Source organism: Malaclemys terrapin, chromosome 4 (genome assembly GCF_027887155.1).
Source record: "Malaclemys terrapin pileata isolate rMalTer1 chromosome 4, rMalTer1.hap1, whole genome shotgun sequence".
NCBI lineage: Eukaryota > Metazoa > Chordata > Testudines > Emydidae > Malaclemys > Malaclemys terrapin.
Window position 1 is genome coordinate 47,708,260 of NC_071508.1, and position 18,567 is coordinate 47,726,826.

General features: G+C 42.1%; 1 protein-coding gene across 4 annotated transcripts in view; it reads right to left on the bottom strand.

The window, feature by feature from the left end:
• OSBPL5 (oxysterol binding protein like 5) overlaps window positions 1–18,567 on the bottom strand; it is a 213,846-nt gene that overhangs the window by 84,161 nt on the left and 111,118 nt on the right. For all 4 annotated transcript variants that reach the window (XM_054027036.1, XM_054027032.1, XM_054027033.1 and 1 more), the window contains exon 2: window positions 12,819–12,975. In XM_054027036.1, coding sequence (XP_053883011.1) covers window positions 12,819–12,954 — 136 coding nt within the window. In that variant the 5' untranslated portion in view covers window positions 12,955–12,975. The remainder of the gene's footprint in view (window positions 1–12,818; window positions 12,976–18,567) is intronic.

Genomic DNA, 18,567 nt, shown 5'->3' on the forward strand with positions numbered 1-18,567 from the left:
GCATTTTCCTTCTAAAATGGAAGGGCCCTCCCATTCCCGCTAGGTCCCCATCACCTTATCCCCCAACACTTGCCTCTCATTCCCACCTACTCTTCCACCCCAGTCACCTTCATAGAAAGCACGTGCAGTTTTTCTTAAAAAAAAAAAAAAAAAAAAGTCATTTCAGAGCTTTCTGAATACTCTGCTGTACTCAGATATTTCCCAACAATAATAAAAAACCCTTTGACAGAGGCAGATTGGGTTGGTGCCTGGGATAGCACTTAGATTAGAGAACCATAACACACCCCGGGAGCCACACAGATCCTGTGACGGAGAAGTTATCTTACAAATAGTTAGCCTCTCTCTGCACATGCACAGTGTAATCCACTGGGTACATGAGCCTTCTCAGGCACCTAAGTTAAGAAACGAAACTCTTTCAAATAACATTTTAATTTGATTCCCCCAAAGGGTTTTGGGGGTAACCCTTGAGCACTGGTACAATGATCTGAACCTTGGTTTGATCACTTTTTGTGCACAAATAAGCATTGCCAGAATGGGTCAACTTTAAGAAAAGTGGTCTCTTCCCCCATCCCCCACCAGGCGCTGTATTTTGGGAAACTTGTCATCAAATGACCCCAAATTCGAATCACTAACAGAGCCCCATGACCCCATGAGACATGCCAAATTTCAAAGCAATTCAAGTAACCATGTGGACTTTAGAGCACTCAGAGTTGAGCTTTAAATAGAAAGCAGGTCTTAACTGTAACAATAACAGAGCTATAGCTGTGCTATAATTAGATCCATAAATTTAAGAGTACTCTTGGATTCCTTGCTGACGCTAAGTTCTCACATAGCAGCAGCTACAAGTCATGCTTTCTTGCCATCTCCAGTTGGCTAGGAGACTCCATCCCATCCTCATGGGCAATGACCTGACCTCAATTATTCATGCCTTTGTCACCTCTCAGCTGGACTACAGCCACATTATAAACTTGGGCACGAAACCTTCAGCATTTAGGAAGCTCCAGCTAGTACAGTACACAGCAGGGCACCTCCTCAGCAACCGAAGCTACCACAAACACATCACATGTATCCTCTGCTCTCTGCAGTTGTTTCCCATTGAATTTCTAAGCAATTTAAAGATCTTGGTCCTGATCTTCAAGGTGCTCGATGGCCTGGGTTCAGGCTATCTAGAAGATTTCCTAAGATGTGGAAGAAATTCCATGGTCAACAGCTCTGCTCCTCAGGCACAATGTAACTCTAAATATAGAATCATAGAATATCAGGGTTGGAAGAGACCTCAGGAGGTCATCTAATCCAACCTCCTGCTCAAAGCAGGACCAATCCCCAACTAAATCATCCCAGCCAGGGCTTTGTCAAGCCTGACCTTAAAAACCTCTAAGGAAGGAGATTCCACCACCTCCCAGAGTAACCCATTCCAATGCTTCACCACCCTCCTAAGTAAAAAAGTTTTTCCTAGTATCCAACCTAAACCTCCCCTACTGCAACTTGAGACCATTACTCCTTGTTCTGTCATCTGGTACCACTGAGAACAGTCTAGATCCATCCTCTTTGGAACCCCCTTTCAGGTAGTTGAAAGCAGCTATCAAATCCTCCCTCATTCTTCTCTTCTGCAGACTAAACAATCCCAGTTCCCTCAGCCTCTCCTCATAAGTCATGTGCTCCAGCCCCCTAATCATTTTTGTTCCCCTCCGCTAGACTCTTTCCAAATTTTCCACATCCTTCTTGTAGTGTGGGGGCCCAAAACTGGACACAGTACTCCACATGAGACCTCACCAATGTCAAATAGAGGGGAATGATCACGTCCCTCAATCTGCTGGCAATGTCCCTACTTATACAGCTTGAAATGCCGCTAGCCTTCTTGGCAACAAGGGCACACTGTTGACTCCTAGGTCCTTTTCTGCAGAACTGCTGCCTAGCCATTCGGTCCCTAGTCTGTAGCAGTGCATGGGTAAAGCTTGTACATGCAGTAGGCAGAACTTTCAAGGGGGGCAGTTCTCAGACTGTGAAATGAACTCCACCAGGAACTCAGGACAATCACAAACGTCACCACCTTCTACTCCAAGTGCAAGGCTAATTTCTTTGACCTTGCCTTCTCTAACACACACATAATAGCAACATGTATTTTTAAATAACAAACAAACCTAAACAAGACAATCCACTGCACTTGCTTCTATCCCTGGGGGTGGGGGAGGATGAGAGAACAAACACCGAAAGATAGATGTATAGTCACATTGCTTAATACAATACTTCCAGGTGCTCAAATACTGCAGCAGTGAATGTGCTATAACAATCTCTCCAGAATAGATATAATATACTTTGACTGAGTACCGTATGACATGCTGATTATTGATATTGTATAGCACTCACTTTTTAAAGCAAATGTTAAATGGATTAAAAAATGGCTAACTGACCGGTCTCAAGAAGTAGTTGACAAAGTTCTCTGAATGGAGGTGTTTCTAGAGGGCTCTGCAGGAATCAGTACTAGGCCCAACACTCATTAATATTTTCACCAACAATCAGGATAAATATAAAAATCATTCCTGATAAGGTTTGTGGATGATATAAAAATAAGAATGGCAAATGAGGAGGACAGAGCAGTCCTATAGAGCGATCTGGATTCAAGCAAAATCCATTTTAATTCATCTAGGAACAAGGAATACCGGCCATATCTATCAAATGGAGGGCTGTGTCCTGGAAAACAGTGACTCTGAAAAGGATTTAAGTCATAGAATCATAGAAAAGTAGGGCTGGAAAGGACTTTGAGAGGCCTTCTAGTCCAGCCCCCCTGTTCTAGATATTCTTGATTCAGCCTCAGACCTTCCCTGACAAGCATTCGTCCAACCTGTTCTTAATCTCCAATGACAAGGATTCCGTAACCTATTCCAGTATTTAACAATCCTTGTAGTTAGGAAAATCTTTCTAATATCTAACCTAAATCTCCCTTGCTGTAGATTAAACCCATGAGTTCTTGTCCTACCTTCCTTGGACATCGAGAACAAGTGATTACCATCCTCCTTATAACAGCCCTTAATGTATTTGAAGACTTATCAGGTTTCCCCTCAGTCTTCTTTTCTCAAGACAAAACATGCCCAGTTTTTGTAACTTTTCCTCAGAGGTCAGGTTTTCTAAACCTTTTAGCATTTCTGTTGCTGTCCTCTGGACTTTCTCCAATTTACTCTACGTTTTTCTTAAAGCATGGTGCCCAGAACAGGACGCAGTTCTCCGCCCAGGCTAGCCAGTGCTGAGTAGAGCACGACTGTTACCTCTTGCTTTTACATACAACACTCCTCTTAAAACGCCCCAGAATGCTAATGGCCTTTTTCACCATTGCACCACATTCTTGGCTCATGTTCACTGTATGATCCATTATAACCCTTAGGTTCTTTTCAGCAGTACTACTGCCTACCCAGTTATTCCCTGTTTTGCATTTGATTTTTCCTTCCCAAGTGAAGTACTTTGCACTTGTCTTTATTGAAGTTAATTTTGTTAATTTCAGACCAATTATCCAATTTGTCAAGATCATTTTGAATTCTAATCCTGCCCTCCTAAGTGCTTACAACCCCTTCCATCTTGGTGTCATCCACAAATTTCATAAGCAAACTTTCCACTTTATTGTCAACTTTATCAATGACTTGGCTAAATAACTGAATGTGAGCTCCCAATGTGATCCTTGGATGTATAAATAGGAGTAATGAATACGAGTAGAGAGATGATTTTACCTCTGATTATGGCAGTGGTGAAACCAGTATTGGAATGCTGTATTCAGTTCCGGTGTCCGCATTTAAACAGGATGTTGAAAAATTGGAGGGGGCACAGAAAAGAGATAAAAAGTGATTCAAGGGCTGTAGAAAATGCCTTACAGTATGAGTTAAAGAGCTCAATCGGTTTAGCTTATTCAAAGGAAGACTGAGATATGGCTTGATTATGGTGTGTAAATACCTCAACATGGACAAAATACTGGGTCGTAACAGGCTCTTTTAACCCAGCAGAGAACAAGAACCAATGACGGGAAGCTGAAGCCAGAAAAATTCAAATTAGAAAGATGTGTGCCTCATTTAACAGTAAGGGTGATCAACTCCTGTATCTTTTCAAATACCATTCACTGATCAGAGAAAAATGAAATGCCCTACTTCAGAAAAATCCTTCCTCTGCCCTCTGTAGCTCTTTTCCAAGTAAACTGAATATAGCATTAACATTTAAAGTAATGTTTCAAAATACTGGTTAGTTCAATAAGCCATCAAATTATTTGCATGAAACGGAGTCTTTTGAAGCAAAGGTGTTGTCCTTATAGCTACAAAGTTGTTGGGACAACATACAACACTGGGAACCATTTTGCATGTTCCCACAAACATGGTCAAACTGAGGGCTGGCATTTCTATGATGGAATTTTGGAATTAACACAAAGAAGGTGAAGATATTCTAACCACAGAGAGAGTTTTCCAAATTCCATTGAAGTGTACCAAGCCACATTGCTGCTGTGTGAGTCTCACAGTTCAACTAGCTGCTTCAACTGACAATAGTATAAAGGCATAAGTAATTTGCAAGCACTGTTTTCAGTTTTAGAACCACCAGAAATCACTCAGAGCAGCAGTATGCACTGAGCTAGGCCTTGTATGTTTGCAGACAGTTAATAAACATGATTATTGGGAGCCAGCTGTGTCCAAATAGTGCCTTCATATATTTTTTTTGTGTGAAATGAGCAAAAGACAAAACATTAAAATGTTTTTGCATCTGTAGTTTACCCATGTTTCCTGTTCTTAATTCACGTAACAGCAAACCACAGATCCTATAGACTTCATTTAAAACTATCATAATTTCTGGGAAAACATAACTGTATTTTGCAACAATTTGGCTGAATATGGCTTTTTATATTGATTTTATTTACATACCTATTGTACATTTACTAACAAAGAAAACTCAAATCAACATTGGTGTAGTATGTATGCCAGAGCAAAATTAAAAGGTTGACTTCTGCAAGTGGCATATCCTCATCTCTTCATAATGAAAGATTTCTTGCAGGGAAGTGTCACTTGGGGTGACCCAATATATATTTTGTCACAGACAGCCAGTCAAAACCAAGCTCCTTGTTCAAGGCCTCTTTACAACACTGAAGTGAAGGAAGGAGGGGGCATATGGCAGCATATTATGCTAGAACATAGCCTCAGGTCAGTCCCCAACCCAAATGAAATCTCCAAATCCTTTGCCTCTGACCTCACTGATGCTTTTGTGGACCTCAGTTGGGTTGGCCCCCTACCAAACATAGATTTTGGGGGAACTTATGCTCAGTCTACCATAGCTTGGAGATCTTCCTGTGAAGTTTTCATATACCCCTGTCCAACCCTGCAGACAGGGTACTCCAAAACCTCACACCCTCAGCTCACATAGAAAAAAGCCACAGGGAGGTTGGGGGGGGGGGGAGGGGAGGGAAGGGGGGGGGGGAGAGTACACAGAGCTCAACCATGTAAATGGGAGCCGGGACTCTGACTGATCCCCTGCCACCTTTGCTGGCACTTTCCTCCCCATATTCCTACAGGCATCCGAGACTGGGTGGAAGTTAGAATGCATTCACACATCTATGCAGTTGTGTACTTAGCTCTGCAGTCTGTAATTCTCCCGCAGCTGAATACTTTCCTCTTGTTCACCCTACTAAATAGAAGCATTGGATACATGCTGATAAATGCTTCTATGTGTCAGCATCTAGGTTATATTGTGTCCTTATCCTCTTCATTAATTGCATAGAACTTCACACAGTAAGATATCAGTTTTTCAGGTAACTTTAACAGACGATCTCAAGCAGGCTTCTTGGAGCACTGCAGAGAGACTGAAAGCCCTTCTTTTGATGGCAGATTCAAAGGATCTTTGGAAGTTTCCCAGTATCAAACACAAAAAGTGAAAAAAGCAGCAGACCCCAAAAGATAAACCCCCCTCCACAGCAGAAAGCACATTATCCCCCCCAGAAAAAGAAAAACAAGCAAATACATAAAAAGCCAAACACTTACCAGCTTTTTAAAAAGCAGCAGTTCCTTCCCCCCCAATCACAAAATGACTATATTAGAGCTACAGCTCATTCCCTCACAGATTTAAAGGGCCAGCTACTAAGACAGACAGCATGCTGGGAAAGGCTCCTATAAAAGGATAAAGCAAAAGCTTTGAGCTCAGTAATAGCAATGGGTCCAGAAGAAAGATTAATTGATCGTATTGAAAGCGTAGTGAAATCACAGTTTTCTGAGTGCTAAAAACATCCTGGAGAAAGCCTGTAATAATATAGTCTGTGGTTATATACCATATGTTATGCATTTGAGTTATTGATACTTTCTGTTTGTTCTTCTATATAGTTATAATAAATATCCTGATCCTTTCTGGAAGAGTAGCAGCTTTTTTTTTACTTGAGGCTCACTACCATGTCTTGACCCACAGGTTCAATTTACTTCTCCCTTAGTAAGTGACAATCTAATAAGCGTGACTGATAACTACTAGGGTCACTTTCTCTTAACATGAAGCTAAATAAGTGCGGGATAAGGAGTGCACTGATTAGCTTAATACAATAGGAGAATTGTTGCTTCATAATCTTTCTGGTATAGCATATGAATAACCACATAGAAAAACACAGGCTATAATAACTAATATATTGAGATAGACCTCTCTCATAGAACTAGAAGGGACCCTGAAAGGTCATTGACTCCAGCCCCCTGCCTTCACTAGCAGGACCAAGTACTGATTTTGCTCCAGATCTCTAAGTGGCCCTCTCAAGGATTGAACTCACAATATTGGGTTGAGCAGGCCAATGCTCAAACCACTGAGCTATCCCTCCCCCCTAACAAGACAATATGGAGCAAAACCTGCACTGATGCCCAGCTAGTGTGATCACAATGAGTTAAAACTGCATAAAGTAGATATTAGGCTGAAATGTAGTTGTGTGTATGGATCTTGGGCCTGATTTACAAAGGTATTTAGGAACCAAAAGATGCACATAGGCACCTGGGATTTACAAAAATGCTTAAGCAGGTTAGTGCTTAACTCCCACTAAAAGTCAATAGATATTAAGCGCCTAACCTGCTTAGGTATCTAAGCATTTCTTAAAGTATCTTTAGTCTCCTTACAGAAGCTTTTGTAAGGCCTTCACCCTTGTTCAGCAACTCACGTAGGCATAAATGGCTTGTCTCCAAGGGAGACTCGCTTTAAGTTGTACAAAGTTCATTCTGTAGATAATGCTGCTTCCACTTTTCCGACAATGGTAGCTGTGCCTGTACTAATCCTCTTGTTCCTTTGTAACTAATAATTCAAAGTGCTCTTTGGTGGTGGTTTGATGCCTGTCTCATATTTAAAGTCTGAAAAGCATTCAGAGACTTAAAAAAAATCTCTATACCAAGTCTTGTTTTCTCTGATTCTGCAGGAGGAATTCTTTGTGGTTTGGAGTGGGAGTTCTCTTAGCCTGTAATTGAGAGGGTGGGCAGGTGTGAATCTATCAGAAAGAGCTTTTCATCCAAGTGTTTGTCAGGTGTTTCTGTTAAATAGGGGTTCACAAAATTAAAGAAAAAAACTCAGGGTTTTCAACAGCCAGACTAAAAATCCCTTTCTCAATTACTAACCTTTCATTGTTGCTTGTGATGTCATTATCCTACTAGCTCTCCAGTCCTCTCCAAAGTTCTCTGGCAAAGAGAGAACTGATTTTTTTTTCCTATATGAACTATTTTCAAGCCTTCTTTATCCATGAAAAAGAAGTTAAAAAGGGCACAAACCCAATTCACCTCTCCCTTCACTTTAAAGGGAACTTTGGATGCATTCACTTGAAAGGTGCAAGGTTTTTAAATTTTTCCCTTAGTTTTCTTTCTATTTAGATAACACTCAAACTTTAGTTATAACTGATACTATACACAGCAATAAACTTCCACTGCAAATAGAGTCTGTGTTTTCTGGAAGAAAGTGTTACCCAGAATGGTAGAAATACCAGGGGACTATACTTATATGAACCTTTGGCCCTTTATACATGCAGGTATGTGCTCTTAGGCAGGGCCCATAGCATGTGAGGTGTGGATCTCTAATGCTGGGGGGACCTATATGTGCCAGGGCTACTCTAAGCTACACCTGAAGTGTAGCCAATTAAAAAAAAATGGTTAAAAGTGTAACTCCCCCTGCCAAATTCTGTGGTCTTCCAACCACATCCTACTTTCTTCTAAAAATGGTTTCTCTTCCTTATGTGGGCAAAAAAACATAAATAAGAGAAACTAATGAAACCGATTCTCCAGTTTGTGTACCTTCTATATACAGAGAAATATATCTTCCTCTAAATTATTTCAGCTACAGTAATCAGAAGTGTTATATGTAACAGTAGGCAAAGAGCCAGAAGAGCTATTTCAGTTGATCTCCCCCTTAAAAAACAAAACAAAACAACAGTACTAGTTTCCTCACTTCAGAGAACCTTCCTAATATAGTTTGACAGGGGTGTAAAGTCTGTTACTAACTTTTTACTATATTTATTTACATGTCCTAAAGCCACCCAAGGCTAGTTTTTGGGCTTGTGAAACCTGTTGCCCCAGCTGTGGTAGAGAGCAACTATGACCGACTTGATTCTGTGTGAGAAATAGCTGAACTTCTGCTGATGGTGCGAGGCCATTGCAAGCTCTTTCCTAGCCCATAATGGGGCTGCATACAACTTACCTTAGTTCCTTCTCTGAGCTGATAATACAGCATCCGGACACAAACTTGGGGGTGGGGGGAGGAAGAGAGTGATCAGTGGAAAAGCTTTCACAGCGGACAGAGAGAAGGGAAACCCAGACTTCTTCACAGGAGTAGCAGCATCTATCAGAGCCCATGGGAGGAGGGGAACTAGAAAGGTGATTCCCAGTGAGGAGAGACACCATATTGACCGTTGGAAAGGAGATAGAATGAGATACAGTAGGAAAAAAGGGAATAGAAGAAAAGGACTAAAGAGGAAGCTACAACACACCATGGGGGAGAGAGGTGGGGAAGAGAGAATTGGGGGTGGGGAGAAAGCAAACATAGGAGATGGTGGAAGAGAGTCTGTTCTTTCAAAGAAATAAAAGGCAAACGTAAGAAGTGTTGTGGAGATAGAATGAGCTGGAAGGAAAAATAAATGGGATAAAAATCCAAGGAAGGAGGACAAAAGTAAGACTCCTCCACCCCCGCACACACACCCAGAACTCTTAGTTAGAACAGTGACTTGTACTAATTTGTGCTTTTTTAAATTGTATCTCTGGCCCACACTCTCCTAAATTGAGGATGGAGGGGATGAAAGATGGGTGGCTGTTTTCATCACTTGTACCAATGTTCCAGGTTCCTCTAGCTAAGCAGAGAAAGGCAACAAAAACTCTAATCCAGCACACTGCACTTGTTACACACATACACCCAGTGGGTCTAGGCCAGGCCAATTAGACTGCTCCATCTACAAGAAGCAAGGAGAAACAATGTAAAAGGCCGATAAAGAATCAAAGCCTGTGGTAAGAGGGGACTCAACCCAGGATATGCTGAGCATCTGCTACAAACCCTCAGCTCTCTTTGGTTTATGTGGGTGTTAAAGAGCACTCAGCACCTCACAGATGAGCTAATTGAATTTTTGAGACTGTTGGTAATTATTCTGCATGGACCTCATGACAAGCAGCTGATCTCCATTTATCCTGCAGCAGAGGAAGCTGATGACAGCAGGAAAACTCTTTGCCCATGCTCTTCAAAATTTAAGTTCCCTAAAGTTGACAAATAGGCTTCCCAAACTCTAAAAGCTGGGTTGGCTTAGCAATGACAAAGTAGTCTACTGCAAAGGCTTTTTACTCCTGCCACATATCTATATGGAGTTGTAGTTGTCTGCAGTCAAACTTTTGAAAGTGGGCAAACATATTAGGTGTCTCAGCGTTTAAATGTTCAGGCTGAGAAGCTTGTGGACTAATTTTCAATTGGTCAGCACTGCTCAAAATCAGGCCCAACCTATCTCAAGCTGGACACCCACAAATCTTTAAATTATTGACTGGAGCTGGATAGAAATTTTTTGTCAACACCTTTTTTCAATGGAAAATGCTAGTTTAATCAAAATCTAAATATTTTTAAAAGGACAGAGTGACCGAAAATTTGAACTGGAAAAAAATGTTTTAGAAATTTACTGGGATTTTGGAATTTCATTTTGGATTTCAAAATTTCTTTGGAATTTTTCTCACATTTATATTTTTACATTATTTCATGATGTGAGTTGTAGTAGTGTATAATATGCACTAGTACAACTGGCATGTCAGAATGACATGATAGTTAAAATCCTATTATTTTTATGTTACTTTTAAACTCATTAAGGGCAGCTGCTAGTTAAACTGTTTCATTACAACACAAACAGGAGACATTTCGATCTACAGAAGATAAGATGTTTCAATTGGTACAAAGTTGCAGCTGCCCTTAATGAATTTTACAATAGAACATTATAGCATAATATGACACGTCAGTGGTACTACTAACAACCCTACATAGTTGTAACGTATACTGTTAACCCTAACCTCGCACTACTGACAGGTCGTGAAATAATGTAAAATAAAAATGTAAGAGAATAAAACTAATGAAATAAAATCTGAAATTAAATTTTGAAACTCTGAAACAACATTCTAAAATCCTGAACAAATTTTCCAAGACTGATTTTTTTGTTCAGGAAATTCCAATTTAAAGGAATTTTGATAATAGTTATTTCTGTTCTGAATTGTAATTAATTTTGTTGTTCAAAATGTTGAAATTTGCCCCAAACCAAAAATTCAGCATTTCGGCCAGGCCTACGATTGGCCCTCGCTTGTCAGCTCTTTGGTTCCAGATCTGACCTTGTTCTTTGTTTGTGAAGCACTGAGGGTCAGATTTACAAAGGGGTCTCTTAGGTGCCTGCTGCCCAGTAGAATTCACAGTCCTGAGTTAGGTGCCCAGGCTCTCCATGGAGAGAATTAGGTGCCTAAGAAAGGGAATCAGAAGCCAGAAAGCTGAGCATGGAGCTGCCTAAGCTAGTCAGTAAACAATGCCACAGAGAACGGCCGGGATAAAGGTAGTTGGGTGCCTAATTCTGGGCCAGAGGAAGGTGTCTCCCTCTTCTTGGGAGTCAGTCAGACCCCCGCTCCTTTCCCATGTCATTATAGCCCTGTGGCTAGGGCAATTACCTGGCACATAGACATCCTGTTTTCAAATCTCTGTTCTTTCTGATTTGGAGCAAGAACCTGAACTTAGGTCTGCTTGTCCCGGGAGAATGCCAGAGCTACAGGCTATTCTAGGATGGGTTTCAATCTCTCCTATTGAAACTGTTCCATTTAGTATGAATGATTAAATATTCAATAGGCCAAAGAGAAAAGTAGGGCAAGTTTGACTGTATATCCCAGTGGTTAGGGCATTCACCAGTGATGTGGGAGAATCAGGTTTGAGTCCCTGCTCCAAATCAGGGATTCAAATTTGGGTATCTCCCATATCTCAGGTGCATACACTAGGCACTTACACTCATGCCAGCCAGCCTCCCAGAGTCCTCATCTGCTCATCCCTGATATCTTTTGTGTTAGGTAGGCATGCCAGCAAGATAGGCAAGAAAATGCGTGGTTTGAGAACCCCAGCAGGGCTTAGATGTGAGCTCAGGTATCAAACAGCTTGGAGGCATCAGTATTCAGTCAGCTTTGCATATGCCCACTGGCAGAAACATAGATGTCTATGGAGTTTAGGCACCTACTGGGGGAGATGATAGTTGGGCAGTGGTTTTGTGAATGTCATTGGTGCCTAAAAAGGCAGTTAAATAGATTCCTTTGTGGATCTAACCCTGAGTATCTTTTTGGGTGCTATATAAATACTAAATATTGCCTTGCTTTTTGCAGGTGCTGTGTCCTTTTCTCCTGAAATATCAATGTGCTGACAACTCACTGAGGTGCTACTAGACTTGATTATTAAGTACAGAAATGACAACCACAAATTATGACTTTGCAAAAATATGATTGCTCCCTCATCTAAGGTTAAAGCACATGTTTACAAACTGGAATCTGAAGCACTGTTTGCAAATTGCAATCAGAGAAACATTTTGATTGAGTATTTATTACACACAGCAAATACCAAAACAATATCATGACTTTCATTTCCTGTAGAGCAGATGTTTGCTAGCAATTTTAGACTAAACCTGAAGGAAGTATTGTGAACTCTTGAAGCTAGTGTTATACTTACTGCAGCTCAGCATATTGCCAGGAAAAGTGCTGAAAATATTTATGATCATTGGTGAAAGAGCATTTGCATTTGTAACGTTTATTGTGCGCTGTAGGGTCAAGTGACTTAAAAGTAGTAATCACAATTTGCAAAAGGGGCTGGAAATATTGGGTTCCTCAATTTTTGGGTGCCCATGTGATGCCTTAAAAGGATCTGCCTTTTAGGGTGATCCATTTTAGGTTCCTCAAATTGGGCACCCCAAAACAGAGATATCCAAAATCACTTCTTACATTTTAGGCCATTCAGTGTTTAACTAGCTCTGAGCCCCATCTCTGAGGCATGAATGTCCTTCATTCCCTACTTAAATCAATGGGAGCAGAAGGGTTGTAGCATTTGACAGGAACCACTCAATACCTCATTGGGGGGAGGATTGGGGGCCTCCTTTGCTGAACAAGTTTGATCTCCTGCTCATGCTTCCATATAAAGCTGTTTATCTTTGTTTCTTGCAGATGCTCTAATAAAATCCACTTACACTCACCCACCCAGAGGATTAGTTCAGTAGATGTGGTACTGTTTGTTTGTGCATATGCGCTGCACTGAGATTTGAGATGATTGAAGATAGGCTGAGAGCAACATGTGGCACATTGTGAAGCCATGTAGCAAGCACTGACCTGGGCTGAGTGGGTAGATCTCATTATCAGCCCCGAAGAACAGATTCCGTGTCAGCTTGCGAGGGTCAATTTTCTGAGGGGTGGAAGAAGCAGGACAGAGAGAGAACCTGCGACGAAGAAAATTCTCCTCCTTCATGGCATGAGCAGTAGGGGTTTTCTAAAAGGAAGGGACAGAAATAACAACAGTTAATGCCAAGACACAAGAAACCAAAGTTTCACATGCAGATGACTCTGATTCTTCAGAGCTACCTAAACAGAGTGTCGATTCCATTTTTAGAATGCCAGAGAGCTCTTCAAAGAAACTGCTATATTAGTAGGAACAGCCAAATTCCTGTTCTTCTGACTCTTGGCCATTCATGAACTGTGGGGAAGTGGAGTGACACTGCTACAAACTCCCATTCATGGATCCAGCCGGTGTAACATCCATTCCTTTATGAGGCTCTGAAGATACTTCCTAGGTAATGGTTACTTTCTGGACCTAGCAAGAGCAGAACACTGAATTGCTTTGCTACCTTTTTTAAAAAGAAGGTTCTGGCTTTAGGCTGCAGTCACTGAGATCAGAGTCTAATCTAAGGTTTATAGAGGAAGATCAGCTGCCAGGATCCTGATATGAGTAACTTGAGCTGCACAGGGAACTAGCACCGAAAAGCCAGTGTCCCTCCTGCCCGATTTCTTCAAACAGCACATTTGAGCAGCATCACACTTTCTTTCAAATGGCCATTAGATCAGCTTCAAAGTTTGATCAATAGGGGTAAGCTTTTCCTCTCTATTGGGCTACGGAACAGCACTTATCTTCCTGAAAGCCTCCCTACATCTCAGTACAAAAGCTGGGTAGTGCTGTGCTATTTACCACCGCACAGCTGAAGCACAGATTATCCTGACTGGAATTAAAGGTTTCTTTTATACCTTTCTGACAAGCAGTTCTTTTTTACCCATCACAATTGAGTATTATGATTATCTTCCTGATTTCTAGGCTTTATTCTCCCTCTGATGTGCAATTGGAGGCAGAGTTCTCATGAGCAGTGGTAGGAGTTAACTTTGGCTTCAGGCTTTGCTGAAGGGAATACATGGTATGTTTTCTCTCACAGGATGAATTATTGCACAAGAAAGAGAGCTTGGGGGAGACCCACTGGAATTTCAGGGCACTGTTTCCTGAAAAATGGCCTGTAAATTTGCCTATCTCTTCGTGCTATGAAGAAATAACGGGCCAGCTCCTTGGTGCAGCTGAGGATAACACAGCGGAAACAGCTCCCAGCATGATTTAAAGCAGCCTAGGGGCTCTTTAAATTACACTGGCTGAAGTGATACCACATGGACCACTGTACTGGCTGAAGGTCATGGGGGATGCTGCGCATTCCACCCTGCTCCTGGGAAAACCGCCTCCCTGCATCTGAAACCCTCCCCACTCCGTCTCTGATAGGAGAAGCCTCAACTGCCCCTTCAGGGGAGCTTTTCACTACTGAGGCAGTACAAAGCAGGAGGCGGGCGGGGGGGAGGGCAAGAATCTAGCAGAATGTGAGAAAACATCCTCTTGTATTTTGCTAGGGCAGTGTCTCTGGCACCTGCTACGTTGATCCATATAGGAAGCAATAACAATAATAATGTTTTTTGAGTTAAATAGCCAGGGCCGGCTCCAGACACCAGCCCTCCAAGCATGTGCTTGGGGCGGCACCTGGAGGGGGGCGGCGCTCACCCGGGGAGAGTGGGGCCCCAGCCAGGCTCGCCACCCTCCCCCGGCGCTCCGGCCAGCCGGGAAGAACGGGGCTGCGGCCGGGCTCCCCGCCGGGGGGGGGGAGGGGCAGCGGGAGGCTTTTTTGCCTGGGGTGGCAAAAAAGCCAGAGCCGGCCCTGTAAATAGCACTTACACTGCCCAAAAGTAAGTGTGAGCCAGGAATCTATTAGTGCCAGCTGGTAAGGGGCACCGGAGGGGGTGCATGAGGGTTACTGGGATCTTCTGGGTCTGGCATGTTCAACCTAGTTCACCAAAGAGTGTCATGTGAGGTCTCAAATAAAAGCCAGTGTGACATGGGTTATAACTGTCATTGTAATTGCAAAATGCATGTACGGATGTTATGTAAGGAGTTATGTATATACACTGAAAATTATGTTCTTACGGTCTGTATCTAGGGACTGGTCACCAGACAAGAAATGTTAATCTATCCAGCTGTTTACATGTCAATTAGGTATTGTACGGTTCACAATGGGTCTCCTCTCACCAGTCTGAACCGAATACTAATGAAGGATTGCAAAATCTTCAAAGAGAAAAAGGTTGCAGGAAGAAGTAAACAGTGGAGGGGTGGGGGAGGGGGAAAGGTGTGCACATCAGAGGTCTGCTCGCGAATATTTGGTGGACATAGAAGACATTCTGGCATCCTTCAGCTAGGAAGTAAACAGAGTGAGTTTGCTTCATGAAAAAGGGGGTCTCATCCAGGCTTCGTTGAAAATGCTGGTGAGAACTTTGGGTGAGATAAGCTTCTTTAGACAGCTAGCTAGACTTGTTAGTTAAAGTTTAGTCTCTAGGAAGTTTGTTCTTCTTTATATGTTACCATTTGCTTCCACTATTCATACTCACTATCATTTGAACCTGTGGTCTTTGATAATCAATTTATTCTTGTTTGCACTATAAATATATCTAAGAGCTGTGTGTTTAACAGAGTTTTGTACCAAGGGATAAGTAATAAACCGCGGTGTACTGGGTTCCTTTCAGAGAGCAGCAGGCCTGGTAATTCTGTGCCAGTTCAGTGGGTAAGGGGCTGGACACTAAAGGGAAAGTTGGGAGGACTTGGGCCTAATGCTCCCCTATAGAGAGAGTGAGGCCTGGAAGGCAGTGCTTGTGTTGCCTGAGGCTGGTGGTTTAAGGGAACTGACGCACAGACCACACTTTCTTAACACTTAGGGCAGATGGTGACGAGGTGTCTCACAATCCTGGGGCGTGTCATGGTATGAAAGATGTTTCCTTTCTTCCCCATAGATCAATTTTAGGGCATGTGAACCTAATTTAATATGCACTATTATATGCATTTTTACAGAAGCGAGGGCAGTGTCATCCAGAAGAATGAGTTCAGTGTTTGTCTTGAGTTCTAATCCCAGCTCTACCCCGACTCACTCTGTGACCTTGGCAAATCACTTCATCTTTCTTGCCTTTAGTTTCCCCATCTGTAAAATGGGGATAATGTCACTTACCTCACAGAAGATGAATTAAGGTCTGTACAATGCTTTGAGCATACAAAGTTCTCTAAAACTGCTAAATATTATTATTTACCCCTCTGCAAAATGGATGTAAAAGGCTAAGGAGTCACAGTAGCAGGATTTCATTGTGACTACTTTGCACGGGGATCAATGAAGGCAGTGGAGAATCAGTCCCAGTATTTGCTTTTGGGGGACAGGACAGCTCAATCTTAGATGGGCCTGAGCCACAAAGTCCAGATCCAAACTGCTCCACAGGTTTGAGAGGGTGCTGAGTCAGTGTTTCAGTTTGGGGCCAATTTGGATTGAGAGAATAATTGTATGGATGCTGACAGATCCATTTGTTGTGTAAATTTCTACATTGTGACTATAGAGTACTTGGGGAACAACATTAAATTCAAAGTTAATTTAAATAAAAAGAAAAAGAAAATGCAACTGTTCACTTATCTCATGGAAAAATATTTAAAAATAACACTGGCTTAAATAACTCTTTTTAGAATACTCACACTGAGATATTTTCTGTCTCTATTCCCAGAAAGCCTGTCTGAACTTTCCACCTTTGGAATTGCTTTTAAGATGCCATAAGCAAAAGCAGACCCTTGGGATTTTCTCCCCAAATAGCATTGGCCCAGACAGGCCAATTTTATCAAAAATAGCAACAAGAAATCATTCAGAAACATAATGTCCACCCAATGGAAAGAGGGCTAAGGAATAAGTTACAAGCTTTAACTCTATTTTCCATCTGTCTCTTATCACTAGTCCCAGTTTTCACTGCAGAGTTTCTCTTTGATTTTTTTAATAGAAAGCTGAGAATGTGCATCGCTCCATCTCAGTAATAATACAAGAGACTCGATTCTAGAGCGGTGGGCCTGCTCCATTGAAATCAATGCCAAAACTCCTACAGCCTCCAATAGGAGCAGGATAGTGCTCTGTATTTGCTTAGGCCAGGCGGAATAAATTTACTTTAAAAGTCTTTGTCTACTGTATCTACATATTTATGATGACATCGGGGCACATGTTTTATACACTATTGTGTTCTTCATTTATTATTTCACATCACTGAGTCACAGAAAAAGTCTCATTATTATGAAGTTACTCTCTCTTATTTCTTCATCAGACTTACTGAGGGGACTTGTTTGCAGCAAGGAACATTGATGTCCCTGTCAGCTGGGGGAAGCCACTGGGTGACAGTGTACGAACAGGTTTTCCCCAGTGTACACTTCATACAGGCTGTAATCATAACCTTGCTGCAACAACACATGTCCTTGTGACCATGAAGATCGATTCCTGTTATTCCCGCTAAATAGGGATCCCTGACGCAGAGCATCTCCATTGCCTACTTGTTCAGAATGCAGCAGCACATTTGTCCACTGGTTTGAACACATGTGATTCTATTCACACACCATGCATTCTCTCTGCTGGCCTCCTTTCAAGTAATGGATTGGCTTCACATTGCCACTGTTGGTTTATAAAACTCTTAAGGGTGTAGTCTGTAGACCCTGGCTATATTTGAGACTTCACCCTTGAGCCTCATCCTGATAAGCATCTGTCCTCATGCATCATCCATCTTTTAGTGACCCCCAGTGGAAAAGAGGAGACTAAGGGGGGATATGATAGAGGTATATAAAATCATGAGTGGTGTGGAGAAAGTGAATAAGGAAAAGTTATTTACTTGTTCCCATAATATAAGAACTAGGGGTCACAAAGTGAAATTAATGGGCAGCAGGTTTAAAACAAAAGGAAGTTCTTCTTCACACAGCGCACAGTCAACCTGTGAAATTCCTTGCCTGAGGAGGTTGTGAAGGCTAGGACTATAACAGGGTTTAAAAGAGAACTAGATAAATTCATGGAGATTAAGTCCATTAATGGCTATTAGCCAGGATGGGTAAGGAATGGTGTCCCTAGCCTCTGTTTGTCAGAGGGTGGAGATGGATGGCAGGAGAGAGATCACTTGATCATTATCTGTTAGGTTCACTCCCTCTGGGGCACCTGGCATTGGCCACTGTCGGCAGACAGGATACTGGACTGGATGGACCTTTGGTCTGACCCAGTATGGCCATTCTTATGTTCTTATGTTCATCATTGCAACTTAAATTTGACAGGTGACAGGGCCTTTTCTATGTTGAACCCTGGGGTGTAGAAACCCTCTGTGCCAGATTCACTGCTTCCTTATTTTTGGTATAGAAAACAATATAGAAAACAGATGTTGACTTGGTCTTGGTCTCTTAGAGTATGTCTACACTGCGATTAAAAACCTGCAGCTGGCCTGTGCCACCTGACTCAGGCTTGCAGAGCTCAGGCTAAGGGGCTTTTAATTGTAGTGTAGACATTCAGGCTTGAGCTGCAGCCCGAGCTCTGGGTCCCTCCCACCTTTCACGATCCTAGAGCCTGTACTGCAGCGAGAGCCTGAACATCTACACTGCAATTAAACAGCCCCTTAGCCCAAGTCCTATGAGCCCGAGTCAGCTCGCACTGGCCACCCACTGGTGTCTAATTGTAGTGTAAACATATCTCTAGATTTCATTTCTCAAAAATGTGAAGAGTTTGATTCCCATGATGCTTTC